At 35.3% G+C, this 18,380-nt stretch overlaps 1 protein-coding gene across 3 annotated transcripts in view; it reads right to left on the bottom strand.

Annotated features, from left to right (window-relative positions):
* LOC136027091 (conserved oligomeric Golgi complex subunit 8-like) overlaps window positions 1–18,380 on the bottom strand; it is an 89,899-nt gene that overhangs the window by 18,944 nt on the left and 52,575 nt on the right. For all 3 annotated transcript variants that reach the window (XM_065704037.1, XM_065704038.1, XM_065704041.1), the window contains exons 5-6: window positions 12,578–12,747; window positions 5,903–6,178 (exon numbers count right to left, since the gene is read on the bottom strand). In XM_065704037.1, the coding sequence (XP_065560109.1) occupies window positions 5,903–6,178; window positions 12,578–12,747 (446 nt within the window). The remainder of the gene's footprint in view (window positions 1–5,902; window positions 6,179–12,577; window positions 12,748–18,380) is intronic.

Genomic DNA, 18,380 nt, shown 5'->3' with positions numbered 1-18,380 from the left:
GTGTCTCAAAGCTCTTATTTTAAATCCCGACCGGATCTTGTGACATTGTGGGGAGTTTGGGGGGAACCTAAAATCATGGAAAACGCTTAGATTGGAGGGATCGGGATGAAACTTGGTGGGAAAAATAAGCAGAAGTCTTAGATACATGATTGACAAAATTGGAACGGATCCGCTCAATTGGGGGGGGGGGGTTAATTCTGAAAAATTAGAAAAAATGACGTATTTTTTACTTACGAAGGAGTGATCGGACCTTCATGAAACTTCAAATTTAGAAGGATCTCGTAACTCAGATTTCTTGGTTTAAATCTCAACCGGATCCAGCGTCATTGGGGGGGGGGAGTCAGTTGGGGGACCGGAAATCTTAGAAATTACGTAAAGCGGAGAGATCTGGATGAAATTGGATGGGAAGAATAGAAACCTGTCTAAGATACGTAACTGACATAACCAGACCGGATCTACTCTCTTTGGTGGAGTTGGGGGAGGGGTAATTCGGAAAAATGAGGTATTTGTAACTTACGAACGGGTGACCAGATCTTAATGAAATTTGATATTTAGAAGGATCTTGTGCTTTAAAGCTCTAATTTTAAATTCCGACCAGATCCTGTGACATTGGGGGAGTTGGAGGGGGAAACCGGAATTCTTGGAAAACGTGAAAATTGGGGTATTTTTATCTTACGAACAGGTGATCGGATCTTAATGAAACTTGATATATATAGAAAGATCTTATGTCTCAGATGCTCTATTTTCGACTCAAATTGGATCCGGGATATAGGGGTTTGGAGGAGGGAAACATAAATCTTGGAAAACGCTTAGAGTGGATAGATCGGGATGAAACTTGATGGGAAGAATAAGCACAAGTTCTAGATACGTGATTGACATAATTGGAACGGATCCGTTCTCTTTGGAGGAGCTGGGGGAGGGGTGATAATCTGGAAAAATTAGAAAAATTGAGGTATTTTTAACTTAAGAACGGGTGATCGGATCTTAATGAAATTTGATATTTAAAAGGAATTCATGTCTCAGAGCTCTTATTTCAAACCCGACCAGATCTGTTGACATTGGGGGGAGTTGGAGGGGGAAATCGGAAATCTTGGAAAACACTTAGAGTGGAGGAATCGGGATGAAGCTTGGTGGATAAAATAAGCAAATGTCCTTGATACATGATTGTCGTACCCGTACGGGATTCGCTCTCTTTGGGGAATTGGGGGGAGGGGTTCAGTGATTCGGCAATTTTGGTGCTTCTGGACGTGCTAGGACGATGAAAATTGGTAGGCGTTTCAGGGAGCTGCACAAATTGTCTTAATAAAGTTGTTTTCCCAGATTCGACCATCTGGGGGGTGGGGCTAAAGGGAGTGGAAAAATTAGAAAAAATGAGGTATTTACAACTTACGAGTGGGTGATCGGATCTTAATGAATTTTGATATTTAGAAGGACATCGTGACTCAGAGCTCTTTCCTTTTAGATTAATCTATTGATTCTTAGAATTCTGTTAGAGCTCATACCATATGAGCTCTTGGCTCTTAGCTCTTCTTGCCTCAAGTACCATATGAGCTCTTAGCTCTTGTTTTTCTGTCCATTACATCAACACACTCTTGTTTTTAGTAAATTTTGTTCATTCTGTTCAAAATCAGTAGATTAGACACAAAACAAATATGGACCTACTTTGGGCATCACAAATCAATAGAATAAATTGTTTTCAATAGTTTTTGTTTTCATTTGAGGTTTCTTTGTCCTTCTCTACATTCCCTGTAGCTTTAATCTAGTCAGAGAAAATAAGATTTATTGCCCAAATTCAATTATTACATACTGTTACCAACTTCAAACCATTTTGTATTTAGAGGTCTATCTGACCATGTCTACATGCACCGTAAGTTTCATACCTATTGGAGATAAAACAAACTGTAGGCCTGTATTCCGGTGCCACGTTTCGATACCGCCAAAATTATTTTCAAATTCTAAATTCAAATTCACTTGTGTCCATTTTTGTGATACATCCCCCTCCCTGCAAAATGCCCTTATCAAAATGTTGAGTGAGGTATTTATTTCAAAAATATAAAAATTCCAGTAAATATGGGGTAAATATGGGAAGGGGAAGATACTATCCCACAAGACCCCTGAGGAAGTGTTGTAAATTATTCAAGTTTCCAATTGCGTACGGATATGCATTATAGTTCGTACAGGGATATCTTTATCTTGGATGTCGGATTTTTACGACAATTTCAGGGATCCTTCCCTGGACCAAGAGGCCAATAGAACGACCCACGGGCAAAGAAACATTTAGGTTGATTGCAAGGACCCTTAAAAACTAACATCGAAAAATGTTGTTTTATTTTTTGTTTTTGTTTTTTCATTGGGATGAAATTCCGATCTCGAAATCCTTGGATCTAGGGTACTACAATTCAATGCTTCGCCCTAAAAATTGGCTCTATAAGGGCTATTTTTTCTTAACAGCTTGAAATTTATATCTTAAGTCCCAGAGCAGTGGAACTTAATGTACAATTGCAATTTACTTTTGGGAAAGCCCCCTCAATAATTGTGACCAAAAGAGGCCAACAAGCTATTATTGGCTACCACAAAACTCTTATTAGCTACCACTTAAACTGAAAAAAAGGAAAAAAACTGTTTCTAGAAAAACAAAAACGGCAATGGCAATTTATCGCAAAAATTAAATGAATGATCAAAATAAACAAGTATATCATTCTAGTTGGAAGCAAAACACTAAATTTAGATCAGAAATTAAGAAAAACCAGCAGAAATTAGACAAACACAGGTCTTTAACGGCCTTCAAACTTAAAATAAACGAAAAGTGCCGAAAACAGGGGAGGGGCTGTCGACCCATTCACCTCCAATTCTCAATATTCAAGTTGTGGCTTGCTCTTTACTGAAAATTGACGCCAAAAAGATGCCAAATTGATAATTACAAATTTTCATAGAAAAAAAAAAAAGATCGAAGCGTGTTTATGTCTTCAACGAAAATACTGATAATCTGCAGTTTTAGCACTTGCAGTGACTTGAATGTTGCAAATGGGGTTTAAGAGGGGTAACAGGTCCTTTCTATTTTGGGTAATTTTTGCTCGCTTCAAATTTAATTATATGTTTTAAGGTATTCTTAACTTCCATTAAAAAAAAAAAATGAATTAGGACCAGACCAAGCAATGTTTTCAAAACCTTTGCGACCATACAATAGCATTTCCTAGGATGACAGATTGCAAAAGATTATTCTTTCGAGCCAGCCATCTGGGGCTAAAGGAAAGCAGGTCGCAGCTAATGTGGCTAATGTTATAATAAAATAAATTTTATTATAAACTTTAAAAATTTAGCAGTAATAGAAAAAAAAGAATATGAAAAGACAATAAAAATGGCTTGATAACATAGGAAAAGGTGTTCTAACATGATAGACAGGTCCAAAGAAAACAAAAATATTAAAAGACATTAAAAATAAAGCAAAGAAGTTAGTAAAACGGACTTCGGAATGCTCGACGTATTTAATATCTAAGTAAATGTGAAGGTACGAAATGTTTTATACATAAAAAATTCGCAACAGGTTGTAAATAGAAAAAAAGCCATTCAAACGATTCGAGACAAAGGACTTCGATGCATTGGATGTCAAAACGTCCAAGTCAAAAGTTTCAATAGTTGACTTTCTTGGTATTTTTATGTTGAATATGTCTGTTTCTATTGGGTAACCTCTTGCTTTTTTTGCTTTTTTGGGGGGACCATTAAGAAGAAACAAGAGCCAAGAGCTCATACGGGACTTGTGACGAGGTCGGAACCTAAAATTAGAGTCGGTACCAAATTTATCGATTTTTCTGTTTTTTGTTCAGGAGTAAGGTCGAGTTCGTAGATGGGTTTGTAGCTTACATTTCGAGGTGGGGGAGGGGGTCTAAATTAAGGGAAAACCAAAACATTTTTAAACAGCTAAAGTGATAGTCGTCCGATCCTAATTGAAAATGGGGCATCTAAAACACGAGATCTTTCTACATATCAAGTTTTATTAAGATCCGATCACCTATTTGTAAGATAAATATACCTCAATTTTCACGATTTCCTCTACCTCCAGCCTCCCAGATGGTTGACTCGCACAAACAACTGTTATCAAGTCAATTTATGCAGGTCCCTGACATACCTGCCAATTTTCATCGTCCAAGCACGGCAAGAAGCACCGAACTCGCCAAAGCACTAGAAATCCCCCAAAGAGATCGGATCCTGTCCGGTATGTCAATCACGTATCTAGAACTTGTGCATATTCTTCCCGTCAAGTTTCATCCCGATCTCTCCACTTTAAGCGTTTTCCAAGATTTCCGATTTCCAAGATTTCTATTTCTCCCCTCCACCCCTCCATGTTCCTGGATCTGACCCGAATTGAAAACGGAGCATCTGAGACATTAGATCTTTTTATATATCAAGTTTCAATAATATCTAATCACCCATTCGTAAGATAAACATACTCAAATTTCATGATATCTCCTCCCTCCATCCCCCCCTCCCAGATGGTTGAATCGGGAAAACGACAGTTATCAAGTCAATTTGTGCATGTTCCTGACACGCCAACCAATTTTCATCTTCCTAGCACGTCCAGAAGCACTGAACTCTCCAAAGCACTGGAAGTCCTCCCAACTCCCCCAAAAGAGAGCATATCCGGTCAGGTTATGTCAATTATGTATCTACAACTTCCGTTTATTCTTCCCACCAAGTTGCATCCCGATCTCTTCGCTCTAAGCGTTTCCCGAGATTTCCGGTTTTCCCCTCCAACTCCGCTCAATGTCATCGAATCCAATCGGGATTTAAAATAAGAGCTTTGACACACGAGGATCTTCTGAATATCAAATTTCATTAAGATCTAGTCACACGTTCGTAAGTTAAAAATACCTCATTTTTTTCTATTTTTCCGAATTAACCCCCCCCCCCCAAAAAAAAACTCCCCCAAAGAGAGCAGATCCGGTCTGGTTAGGTCAATCACGTATGTAGGACTTGTGTTTATTCTTCCCACCAAGTTTAATCCCGATCTTTCCACTCTAAGCGTTTTCCAAGATTTCCAGTTTTCCCCTCCACCTCCCTCCAATGTGACCAGATCCGGTCGGGATTTAAAATAAGAGCTCTGAGACATGATGTCCTTCTAAATGTCAAATTTCATTAAGATCCGATCACCCGTTTGTAAGTTTAAATACCTCATTTTTTCTCATTTTTCCAAATACCGCCCCCCAACTCCCCCAAAGAGAGCGGATCCGATCCGGTTATGTCAATCACGTATTTAATACTTGTACATATTCTTCCCACCAAGTTTCACACCGGTCTCTCCCCTCTAAGCGTTTTCCGAGATTTCCGGTTTCCCCCTCCAACTCCCCCTCCCATTGTCACCAGATCCGGTCGGCATTTAAAATAAGAGCTCTGAGGCACAAGGTTCTTCTAAATATCAAATTTCAGGAAGATCCGATCCCCGTTCAAAAATACATCATTTTTTTCTAATTTCTCCAAATTTACCGTCCCTCCAATCCTCCCAGATAGTCAAATCAGGGAAGCGACTGTTTCTAATTTAATCTTGTCTGGTCCCTGATACACCTGCCAAATTTCATCGTCCTAGCTTATCTGTAAGTGCCCGAACTAGCAAAACCGGGACCGACAGACCAACGGACAGAAATTGCGATCGCTATATGGCACTTGGCCGACGGGCAAGTGCCATGAAAAATAAAAGAAAAGAAAAGACCCGTGGAAGCAGAGTGGGTGTTAAGATGCTTCCAATACCTTCCTAATACCTCAGTTTTCCTATTTTTAGGTTCATATACTTTTGACTTTGGAAATTCTCTCAGTATATTTATCGAACAATTTTTTATAGTGTACTTTCGTTCGTTTTTGACATTTTTTCATATATGTGAGCTTAAAAGAAAACATGCTTAATAAATACCTGTGGTATTGTAGCGGGTGTCGAGACACTTCGCACAGCTTCTTGAATATCCCAGTTTTCCAAATTCTCTTTAAAGATATGTTTGGCTTTTGAAATCTTCTCAGTGAATTTATCAGAGAATATGGTCAAGAAGACAGAAACTAACTGATCTCGAAAATCTGCACCTTTTCTACCAAAACTCATTCCGAAATGCATGCACTGGTAGACTATAGTATCCAAAGATTCTGAAGGGATATTGGGCAAGATTTCCTTTAGCTTACCAATGAAAATTCGAATCTGAAAATTTTTCCTATTACTTATTTGTAAAACCTAAAATACACAACAGTAAAGCAAGAAATAACCATTAGAAAAATTATTTCAAATAAACCAGAACAAATTTCAACAAATGAAGAATCGCATCAGGCTGCAAAGCCACGGTGAGCACGGCAAAAATGCAGATTAAGTTTCGCTGCATCAGCAACAAAATTTATCAACATATTTGTTCTACGTGAGATAGACGTATCCTTGCTATATCACTCATAGTTGAATATAAAAAAATAGCACCCATGCGGTGAGGAAGCCTGGAATGCATAGCGGAACATTCACTTGTGACAAGGTCGGAAGAGCCAAGAGCTCATATGTTATGAGCTCTAGCAAAATTCTAAGAATCAATAGATTGCTTTAAAAGGAAAATCAGAGGCTTAACGCCGGTCGGGATTTAAAATAAGAGCTCTGAGTCACAAGGTCCTTTTAAATATCAAAATTCATTGAGATCCGATCACCCACTCGTAAGTTAAAAATACCTCATTTTTTCTAATTTTCCTCTCCCTTCAGCCCCCCAGATTCCTCTCCCTTATTTCCTCTCCCTTCAGCCCCCCCAGATGGTCAAATCGGGGGAAACGACTTTATCAAGTCAATTTGTGCAGTTCCCGGACACGCCTACCAATTTTGATCGCCCTAGCACGTCCAGAAGCGCCAAACTCGCCAAAGCACTGAACCCCACCACCTAACTCCACCAAAGAGAGCGGATTCAGTCCGGTTACGTCAATCACGTATCTACGACATTTATGAGAGTTTTCCAAGATTTCCGGTTTCCCCTACCAACTCCCCCAATGACAAAAGATCTGGTCAGGATTTGAAATAAGAGCTCTGAGACATGAGTTCCTTCTAAATATCAAATTTCATTAAGATCCAATCATCCGTTCTTAAGTTAAAAATACCTCAATTTTTCTGATTTTTCCAAACAAATTCCAAACCAAAAAAATTGGAGGGCACCTAGGCCCCCTCCCACGCTCATTTTTCCCCAAAGTCAACGGATCAAAATTTTGAGATAGCTTTTTTGTTCCGCATAGTCGAAAACCACAGTACCTATGTCTTTGGGGATCTTACTCCTCCACACTCCCCGGGGGAGGTGTCTGCAAGTTACAAACTTTGACCAGTGTTTACATACAGCAATGGTTATTGGGAAGTGTACACACGTTTTCAGGGGGGTTTTTTGGTTAGAGGGAGGTTGATGGGAGGGGGTTACGTTGTAGGATCTTTCCTTGGAGGAATTTGTCATTGGGGAAGAGAAATTCATTGAAGGGGGCGAAATATTTTCTATCATTATTATAAAAAAAACAACGAAAAAAAATATGACAATGTTTTTTCAACTGAAAGTAAGGAGAAGCATTAAAACTTAAAACAAACACAGATTAATACGAATATGAGGGGTTCTTATCCTCCTCAATACCTCGCTCTGTACGCTAAAGTATTTTTAGTATTTTCAACTATTTATTCTACGGCCTTTGTGATTCAGGGGTTAAAGAATTGGGACAAAATTTAAGCTTTAATGTAAAGAGCGAGGTATTAACGAGGAGACAAACCTCCTCATATACATGATAAAAATATACGAATATAGAAGTTCGTTACGTAAGTTAATTCTTAAGTTAGGGATATTTTTTTACTAATAAAAACGTTCGTTAAAAATTAAAAGTTCTAGTTGCCTTTTTAAGTAACTGAAAAATCAGAGGGCAACTAGGCCTCCTCAACCACCCCTTTTTCTCAAAATAATCTAATCAAAGCTAAGTGAAAGCCATTTAGCCAAAAAAAAGAATTGATATGCAAATTTCATTTTGATTACTTATGTGCGGAGAGCCAAAATCAAACATGCATTAATTCAAAAACATTCAGAAATTAAATAAAAAAAGTTTTTATAACTGAAAGTAAGGAGCGACATTAAGACTTAAAACAAACAGAAATTAGACTCCGTATATGAAAGGGGCTGTTCCCATATCAACGCCCCACTCTTTACGCTGTCTCTCAAAGTTTGACTCTGTCTCTCAAATCTACTTTTTAAAACAGTAAAAAACTTTAGCGTAAAGAGCGGGGCGTTGGGGAGGGAACAGCCCCTTTCATATATGGAGTAATTTCTGTTCGTTTTAAGTTTTAATATCGTTCCTTACTTTCTGTTAAAAAAACTTGTTTTTTTTATTTAATCATATTCAAGGTCAATACCGTCTCTTAGAAACAAATTAGAATAGGATTAAAATTAGAAAGATTGTTTTAAAGTAAATACAAACAATACTTCACTTGGAAAGTAATAAAGGATCTGGATGGAAAGGGGTCTAAACTAATATACACGTTATACCTAAGTTCAAATACTATGGCGATTAACCACATAATCTGTGTCTCATTTAAAACTAAAATAAAGAAGAAAATGAATAAATAAAGTAACAGACATAAAAAACATATAATTCATAATTCAATCCCGGGTAGATTCTCTATCCCTCCCCCAACAAAAAAAAGAAAATAAGTGGGAAAAAAACATAAAACATATCTGGATCCGAATGAGAAGGAAAAAATTCTATTCTTCCATAAAACGATCTCGGCCTTGTGGCCACCAGGACCACAACTAAAACCTATTAGAACGGCCGTCCACATTTAGGAACACAGAGTGTAGAAAATCATTTGACCTTTGTAGGAAATCACAACAATCAAATCGGAATTATTTCCGACTCAGAAGCTGGAAACTACCTTAAACTCGGCATAGGAAGAAGGGGGCTGTTTTTCTAGAACGAATAAAAAAATACTGTTTTCTGTTAGGATTTAGCTGTAGAGCTTGTAGGACTTGTGCATATTTTATTTTTTAAATGAAGTTGCCAAAGGCTTTTTTAACTTGCATTCTTCCCGGGATTCACTGAGTAGAATAATATTGGCTGGTTACGATGACATTTTTTCATTTGACTAGTACCATTTAAGTGATTTTGAATATAGTTGTAGATTTCGATAGATTACGTCCACTTGATAACAGTCCACTTAATTTGGCTCAATTGGAGTTAGTAGGTGAAAGTAGAGGGACTGATGATTTTGTTATAGAGGAAAGTAAAAAAAAGCTATGTTATATTAGCCCAGTTGATATTTCTGAATCGATGCCTAACGATTCTCTTACTGTTTTCCATTTGAATTGTCGGGGACTGCAAAGCATTGTAACATATTTAAATGAGTTATGTATGTCTTCTGGAATTCAAATATTAGCTCTAACTGAAACTTGGTTTCAGAATCATAATTCTAGTTTATTAGAAATAGGTAATTATCGATTTCTTAAGAATAGAAAGTCTCGTCAGCATGGTGGACTGGGTGCTTACGATAGAAAGGACTTGCTTATTATAGAAAGAGATGATTTAAGGGTTAATAGAGAAATCTTATTTGAGAGTTTGGTACAAGAGGTTAGCAAGAAAACCAAGGTGTTTTATTTGGTTGTTGTTTATAGACCTCCGTCGGTTAATACTAATTAATTTTTATATTACTAGAAGAGCAGTTGGATATTATTAGGAGTAGAAACTTACCTATATTTGTGTGCGGTGAATTCAATCTGGATCTAATGAATTTGTTTATTAAGCCAGAGGTTAGCCAGTTTTTAAGTATTATGTTAAGCTACGAGTTGAAGTCTACGATTACAGTCCCAACAAGGGTCATTATGAATTCAGCATCATTGATTGATAATATTTTTGCTAATGCCATTTACCATAATGCAAGTATGATATTAAATGAAGTATCTGACCATTTTGGGATATTAAAAAGCGTTCAAAATTTTTTTAGTAGCGGTACTAGGCCTAGCACAAGTTCATAAAATAGATATAAAAAAGTGATCATTGACTATAATTTGCTAATTCTTTGTTAGAGAAATGTAGTTTCGAATTTCTAAATAGTGACAAACTAGATATGAATGCTAAGTTTCAAAATTGGTATTCAATTACAAATAGTTTATTGGCTGATAAACTCGTAAAAGTGTAACTGATCGTAGAGAAACTAAAAAAACAAAACACGGATTACTCGAACTCTTTTAAAGGCTTTTATTAGAAGAAGGTTTTTGTTCAAAATGTGTGCAGCTAGTAATAGTGTAAGTGATAAAACAGAATATAAGATTTATAGTAACCAGTTAAATACACCACTTCGTAAAGCCAAAGCTGATTACAATCGTGATCAATTTAAATCTTGTGAATGTAACCATAGAAAAACATGGCAAATTAGAAAATCCGTCGTAAGTCCTAATTATGATGGCATTTTTCCGGACGGTATACATAATGATAATACAACTGCTGATAGAATGTGCCGTCATTTTGCTAATGTGGGGAAGGATTAGGTTAAAAGTGTAGTTAATTCTGAGCATGAAGATAGTTTCAAAAAATATTTATTGAATGCAAGTAATGTTTCAGCATATTTGAAGCTAATCAATGCTACTGAGCTTACTGAAACATTGAAAAATATGAAAAATGGAGCTTCAGGCTCTGATTTTATAACATATTAAAACTCTATAGTATATTTACCCTGTTACTTCCGGTCATTTAGTGCATTTATTTAATGAACGTTTTAGAACTGGAGTGTTTCCAGGTTGTTCTAAAATTGCAAAAGTAGTTCCTCTATATAAAGGAGGGGATAAAAATGTACTAGAAATTATAGGCCCATTTTTTCAATACCGGTAGTATCCAGATTGTTTGAGAAATTAATAGTTAAAAGAATGGTTGAAATTTTGGAGAGTAAGTCATATTTTAGTCCAAATCAACTTGGTTTCAGAGGGGTTTAACTACTGAGCTCGACAACTTTTTTTTGACAACTTTTTTGAGTGATACATTGGATAAAAGTATGAAAGCTGCTACTGTTTTTCTTGATATTGCAAAAGCTTTTGACTGCGTTGACCATTTTATACTTACTGCTAAGTTAGAAAATTGCGGTTTTAGAGGACCATTTCTTGAATTACTGTCATCGTTTTTAAAGGAAAGAACTCAGTACGTACAATTAGGGGATTTCGTTTCCTCAGTCAGTAATATTAAATTTGGAGTACCTCAAGGATCTGTTCGAGGTCCGCTGTTACAAGACAAGATCTTTTATTGACCAAATTACATAATTCAGCTGTTGAGTCGTATTAGTTCTTGTCTGGAGTTTCTGAAAGAGGATGAAGCTTAATATGTTAAATTTGAAGTATAGTAAGTCTTGCTTTTTATTGTATGGGAGGAGATCAAATTACTACCCTTGGATAGATAGACTTAAATTTTGCTGATATGAATATTTTAAGAACAAATCGTACAAAATATCTGGGATATTTATTTGTTGAATGTCTTAGTTTTAGAAAACATATAGATTATATTAGTCTTAAAATCGCTAGGAATATTTGCATTTTAGTAGAATCTTTTGCAAGTAGAAAGTATATTTTCCCAAGAGATATTTTAAGAACACTTTATTATTCCTTAATTCTGTCTGCTATATTGTTGTACTGTTTGGGGTAGTACATTTCCTTCTCATCTCCATCTTATTCGAGTTTTGCAGAATAAAATGCTTCGATTGTTATGCGGTCTTGGTTTTAAAGACTCGGTAAAAAAGAGGAATATAGATTGCAAAATCTTGCCTTTAGCAGGACTTATTACTTTTTATCGAAGCCTGTTTATATATAAATATTTTCAAAATTGTTCATCAATATGTTTCAAAAGTATATTTGAATTAAGAAGTGATATTAACACACATTTTACTAGACAGTCTAATATAATTCGTCGTCCGCTTCCTATTACCCGTAGATCTCAATTTTCTATTCGGCATCTAGGACCCCATGCATGGATTGTTTACCTACGACTTTGAGAAACATGGATAATTCTTCGTGAATTCCGGCGGGAATCGAAGCTATTTTGCCTAAATATTTATGGTTTTAATGGTTGAGTGGACCTCAAGTGGAGCCAAGATGTTTGTTCTGTTTTAGGCGATACTGGTCAAGTAGTTTTAGTTCCTTTTTGTTTTGTATTTTTGTCTTTTTGAAGTTTAATTCTGAATCAATCGAAATGCAGGGTAATTGAATATTTCTTTTTATTTTCCTTTTTTCTTTTTCTTTTCTTTTTCCTCTGCTTTTTCGTATTATTTTTATTTGTATGTGTACTGGGGTTGTAAGCCCAAACAAGCCCTGATCTGGGCCATTTGGTTGTTTTGTTTTGTTATTTACATTAATAAACCCATCTTTCTCTCTTATAACATGCTCAACACTTCAAGTACTTAAATCAAAATGGTTAAATTCTCTGCATTGAGGCGATTCCTCCAGCTTTTAATTTTTTTTCAGGAATAAATTATGACAAGTGATGCTAATCGACGCTGCGGTTCACTTCTAAGCCCGCCATTGGCTGCTCTTGGCCTACCAGCCGTTCCTTCAAAAAAGTTAGCAAATGATCTACTTACTCTGTAAGAAAGCCACTGTGGAAGAATTGCAGTTTCATTGACACAATTTCCATGCGTTCCTTCAATGAGAAGGAGGGGGTCGTCCAAATTAAAGAGCGCTCTGTACTGATTCACGATATCAAAAAGATTTTGTCTTGTTAACTGGATGATCTGCAACACCAACTGGTAGCCTTCAAGGAAAGGTCAACTATATTAAAATAGGAGCTTAAAATACAAAATTTATATAAAAAAAACTTCACTGATCTTTTAAACATAATTAGTAGAGCTGAGCAAAAGACACTTTCACACATTTTCGGGAGTAGGTATTTGAACTGATTTTCGGAACATTCCTTTATCTGGATCGACCACTTTTTCTAAATATTAAAAAAGACTTTCTTATGAAAGTGATTGTTAACCTTATAATCAACAAGAACAACAGTCAGTGAATCATCGTACCCTAAACAAAAGAGTGTATCTCACACGGTTTTTTACAAATGAACTTTTTCTCTGCTTTTTCTCTGCTGAATTTTTTTCTCTGCTGTGTGTGGATCTACTGTTTGCATTTGTGAAGACATTTATACTTAAAAGTAAGTAGGTAAGGCTGACCCTGATTAGGACAGAAATCATTTCCGCAACTTATAGCTGAAATATTACTTAGCATAGTTTTGGGTGTAACAAAATGGAGCTAACTTAATTACTCCTTTTTATATATGTGTTCTTTAAAGTTAGGATTCCACGAAAAGAAGATTACTCAGAAGATCAATATATCCGCTAAATATCCTACATGAGTCATAACTTATGTTCTGCGATTTCAAGTTCAGTTTTATAAAAATGTACAAAAGGATACCAAATTAAAGATCATGGAAAAATCACTTTTGTCCAGTAATTTTAAGTAATATGAAACAAACGTAACAAAGAATAAGACTTTGAGCTTTGAATGATCGTTAAACCTCACACACAATTTGCCTTAGTCACCTTACCCTAAAGTATTTTGAAATTACTTTCATTGTTCCATTGCTCTAAATATTCTGTGTGTTCTAGTTTAAGTAAGCCTCCCCCTCAACTTATAGAAACTCGTTTTTTACAGTCATTGACCATTAACGAAAAATAGGCATATTCTCATACATGTATGACTTTTATAAATTAATTTTAGTTTTTCATCGTTTCCAGAACGCAAAAATTGTTGTTTATATTTTTTTTATTCGTTTAACTTATTACAAAAATAAAACCAAGTTGCACACGGATTTAACCCTTTAGTGAAGGATGAGACTGGTTGCCTTTGAGCAGATCGACAATGAGAAAGGTATAATTTCAAAGGCCACTATTATTCAGTTTTCAGGACAATCTTCAGAACAATTCTTCAGAGTCTTCAGAACAATCTCCGACGGCAAGGATGCCCCTCCCCCTCCTTTTTACAGGTATGGAGCTACTACATAATTTTTTGACAAGTGAGGAGACTTCATGCGTAAAAAAAAAGACGAAAAAAAACAGAACGAGACTGGAAAAAAGACTTAAAACAAATATGTAGACCAATAAAACTCGCGACGTTGGCTCTTCACCAACGTTGACTGTTTTCCTTTGAGGGGGAGGTCAAAAATAGAAAGGCCGCATTTTTAAAGGCCAATATTATTCAACTTTCAGGGAGATTCTTCAGAACAATCTCCAACGGCAAGGATGTCTCCTCCTTCCTTTGTGCAAGTATGGAAATACTGCATGACTTTATGACACATGAAGAGCCTTCATGCGTCAGGAAAGACGAAAAAACAGATTGAGACTAGAAAAAAAAGATGTAGACTAATGACACTCGGAATGTTGGCTTTACATCGCCTACACTTTTGATTATCCACCAAGGAAATGATATCACCTAAAACTGGATAGAATTACCGCTGAGACAGCTATATCCAAGACTATTATTTTTAATACCAGTTACGTCATAAAGTTTATATCTGAGCTGCTAGATATTTAATTTACAAAACGTAACTAAAAAACACAGAAATGAAAACTAAAATTTGTACTTTGGAAACAGACACCCACCGACAATTTTATTTTTTTTTTTTTTTAAGGTTTCACGCTTGAATTGAGACCTAATTTATCAAAAACAACAAAATTATGAACTAATAAAAAAAAATGCCTAAATATGTAAAATATACATGTAAACTATTACAATACGTGAAAATTAAAGATAACAGTGAAAACTTCGTGAAATTTCGGAGTAGGAAATAGTCTCTCATTAACCACCCTTTCCCCCTCGTGCGTATCTACTTTAAAAACAAAGGTGTTTGAAAAGAAAAGGGTATACTGTAGAAGGAATAAAAACCTGAGCAGATCAATCTCACATAAATACATAGCTTTTCAATAGTTCCCCTCCAAGCAGTTATTACATTGTCCAAGTCATTTTAAAAGAGAGACGTAAACGAACTGGTTTTCCTTACAAATCAAAATTCTAAGAAATTCCGATTACCGTATTAATCTCAAGGACTAAAACAAGTTTTTAAAATGATTTTCTTTCACACTACTAATTTAAAGACCCTTTTTAAATTTCTTTTCTTTGTGAGGGGGAGGAGTCTCAACTTTGGACAAATGAACTTTCGCTTAGTCGGAATCACATCACAGAAACCGCATAATAAATGTGCTAAACGTAAGATCTACAGAAAAAACAATAAGCAAACAAAAAGTTTAGTGTATAATAAGTATTAAGAATTTCTTTCACTTTAATCGATTTTTTTTTAACATTCAAGTGTGTTAAACATAGCGATTTCAACATAATCATTTTGATTATTTTCTGAATCAGTTTTAACTAATTTTAGTAGTTAGCCTATATCATTTAGACTTTTTCTTGATTTTTTCAAAAATTGGTTGTATCAATTAGACTTTTAGATCGTTTAACTTTTGATTCAATTAATCGTGGTTTTACCAATAAGTTAAGTATAGTTAAACAATGTTTGAAAATATATATATATATATATATATATATATATATATATATATATATATATATATATATATATATATATATATATATATATATATATATATATATATATATATATCAAAATTCTAAAAAGTGAATACTGAACGAAACTGAACGAATATTAGAGATTTATTTTCGAAAGTAGGACTTTGAATCGGATCAACTCAATTTGATTGTATTTCAAATTTGGGTGATTTTTAATTCGATGTGTATTATACTCGTGTACAACATTTTAATATTCTCGTTTAGGACGTTAGCAATGTCAGTTGCATATAGGAAGGGGGATCCATCCCATAAAGCTAAAATATTTGACATAGCTTTTTTTGAAGAATACACCAAATTCTATGTCTTCTCGATAGATGGTTTCCAGGACAGAAAGATCCAAAAATTCTTTGATTTTAGTAAAAAAAAAAAAATTTTTTTTATAGAAATCGCTAAATAACTAGCGAAAACTCATCATTAGATAATACTAGAGACAACTCATCACAGCACCAAGCCACCTGAGGCCAAGACAGCTGCGCATCCTCATCCTCCCAATAAATCCAGAGCTTTACTTAATTCACACTCATAAAGTTCTAATATTGTTTTAAATTCTTGCTTATGGTGTCTTCAAATTATTTTCGAGGGTGGCCAGCTAAAAATACATGATTTGTTTCAAACCAGAAACGATCTATTGAAATTGAATTAGTCTGACTGAGGATCTAAGCCATTTTTTCGGCCTATTAAGAGTAGGATTTTTGAAAAACTTGCAATATAATCACTGAGACTAATTATTAATATTAGTTTTTACATAAAAATTGATTTTGACAATAAAAGCGAGGTCAGGTTTCAAATAATTTCCTTTTGGTCTAATTCGCGACTAGCTGGTATGATTCTCTTTACCTGTCTTATAATCCGGCTTTGCTTTGCCTTGACTTCCCACAACTGCATTTTTTCGCCGCCTAGATACGTCTTGTCGCAAAAACTAACCCTATATTTGAGTGTGTTTTGACTTAAGGTCGATTCACAGTGAAATCTTAATAATAGCAAGAATTAGGTAGCGCTAATCTGAGCAAATCATAGGATTTTCTGATTGGCTGAAAGATCGTTTGAAAAATTGTGATTGGCGTAAAGGAGTGATAGTTAAATCTCGGTTTTAGTAAAATCTCATTGTTAATGGGGCTTTAACAAGCTGGTCTATATTTCTATCTATAAAGCGCTTTCAATTGGTATTATCTCACTTAGTAATTTCAAAGGCTGTAGGATCAAACGTTGAACCTTTATACATTGAATGTTAAGCATTCAAGTACATCTTCATGTTTAAGTCAATATTTAAGCCATTATGAATCATATAAAAAAAAGCAACCACTGTAGAAACAGATTTGTTGCTTTGATATTTCACCACTTATTTTATATTCACAATCCTTTAAAAATACAATCATTTGGATTTTCTTTCATTCAGCGAGCTAGTTTTTTCAATTTCTGTCTTTCTCAAGAGCTTCCATTTAGAACCCTCGATGGTGAGTGCTATAAATTTATTTGCTCTCTTATTGGTTCCCTTACATAGGTCCTTTCTTTATGAGGATACGAAATAGAGCAAATCCTAACAGAAAAAGTTCCATTGGCTTCTATTTAGACAAGAATAAAGGATTCTCCAATTTGAAGATGATAGAGGAAAGTCGACACTCGCTAAAACTAAAGCAAATTGTTAATTATATTTCTTTGTGAAAGCTGTGATGATGAGACTGAATAAATTGATAATGAGCTGGAGTTGCCAAATCCACAGTTTTGGCACAATCTCGCTGATTTTCTGACTCGTCAAAGTCGAGAACATGGCAAACCATTTGGAAATCAGACAGGATTTTTAATATTTTTTTTGGTAATTGTTAGTATTCTGGATTAAAGAACAGTTCGTCAAAAAAATCGGCAACCCTGTACTGAAGGCATTAATTTTCTCTTTTTAATCAAACAGTTTGTGGCAACGAACTGTAGTAAGGAGCGACCGGGCTCAATAGTAACCAAAACTCTAAAAAATGGAATTTTGATACCAATAGCTACATCGAAAGAATCGCATTTTAATGCTGATTTTAAATATATATGTTTCATCAAGTTTAGTCTTACCCATCAAAAGTTACGAGCCTGAGAAAATTTGCTTTATTTTAGAAAATAGGGGGAAACACCCCATAAAAGTCATAAAATCTTAACGAAAATCACACCATCAGATTCAGCGTATCAGAGAACACTATTGTAGAAGTTTCAAGCTCCTATCTACAAAAATGTGGAATTTTGTATTTTTTGCCAGAAGGCAGATCACGGATGAGTGTTTATTTGTTTGTTTGTTTTTTTCCCCCAGGGGTGATCGTATCGACCCAGTGGTCCTAAAATGTTGCGAGATGGCTCATTCTAACGGAAATAAAAAATTCTAGTGCCCTTTTTAAGAGACCAAAAAAATTGGAGGGCACCTAGGCCCCCTCCCACGCTAATTATTTTCCAAAAGTAAACAGATCAAAATTTTGAGATGGCCATTTTATTCAGCGTTATTGAAAAACCTTATAACTATGTCTTTGGGGACGAATTACTCCCCCACAGTCCCCGTGGGAGGGGCTAAAAGATACAAACTTTGACCAGTGCCAACATATAGCAATGGTTATTGGGAAGTGTACAGATGTTTTCAGGGGGACTTTTTGGTTGGGGAAGGGGCTGAGAAGAGGGGGATATGTTGGGGGAGCTTTTCATCGAGGAATTTGTCATGGGGGAAGAAAATTTCGATGAAGGGAGCGCAGGATTTTCTAGCATTATTTAAAAAAAATGAAAAAATAAATATGAAAAGTTTTTTTCAACTGGAAGTAATGAGCAGCATTAAAACTTAAAACG

Source organism: Artemia franciscana, chromosome 5, assembly GCF_032884065.1.
Source record: "Artemia franciscana chromosome 5, ASM3288406v1, whole genome shotgun sequence".
NCBI lineage: Eukaryota > Metazoa > Arthropoda > Branchiopoda > Anostraca > Artemiidae > Artemia > Artemia franciscana.
This window is presented reverse-complemented; position numbering and strand designations above follow the sequence as displayed.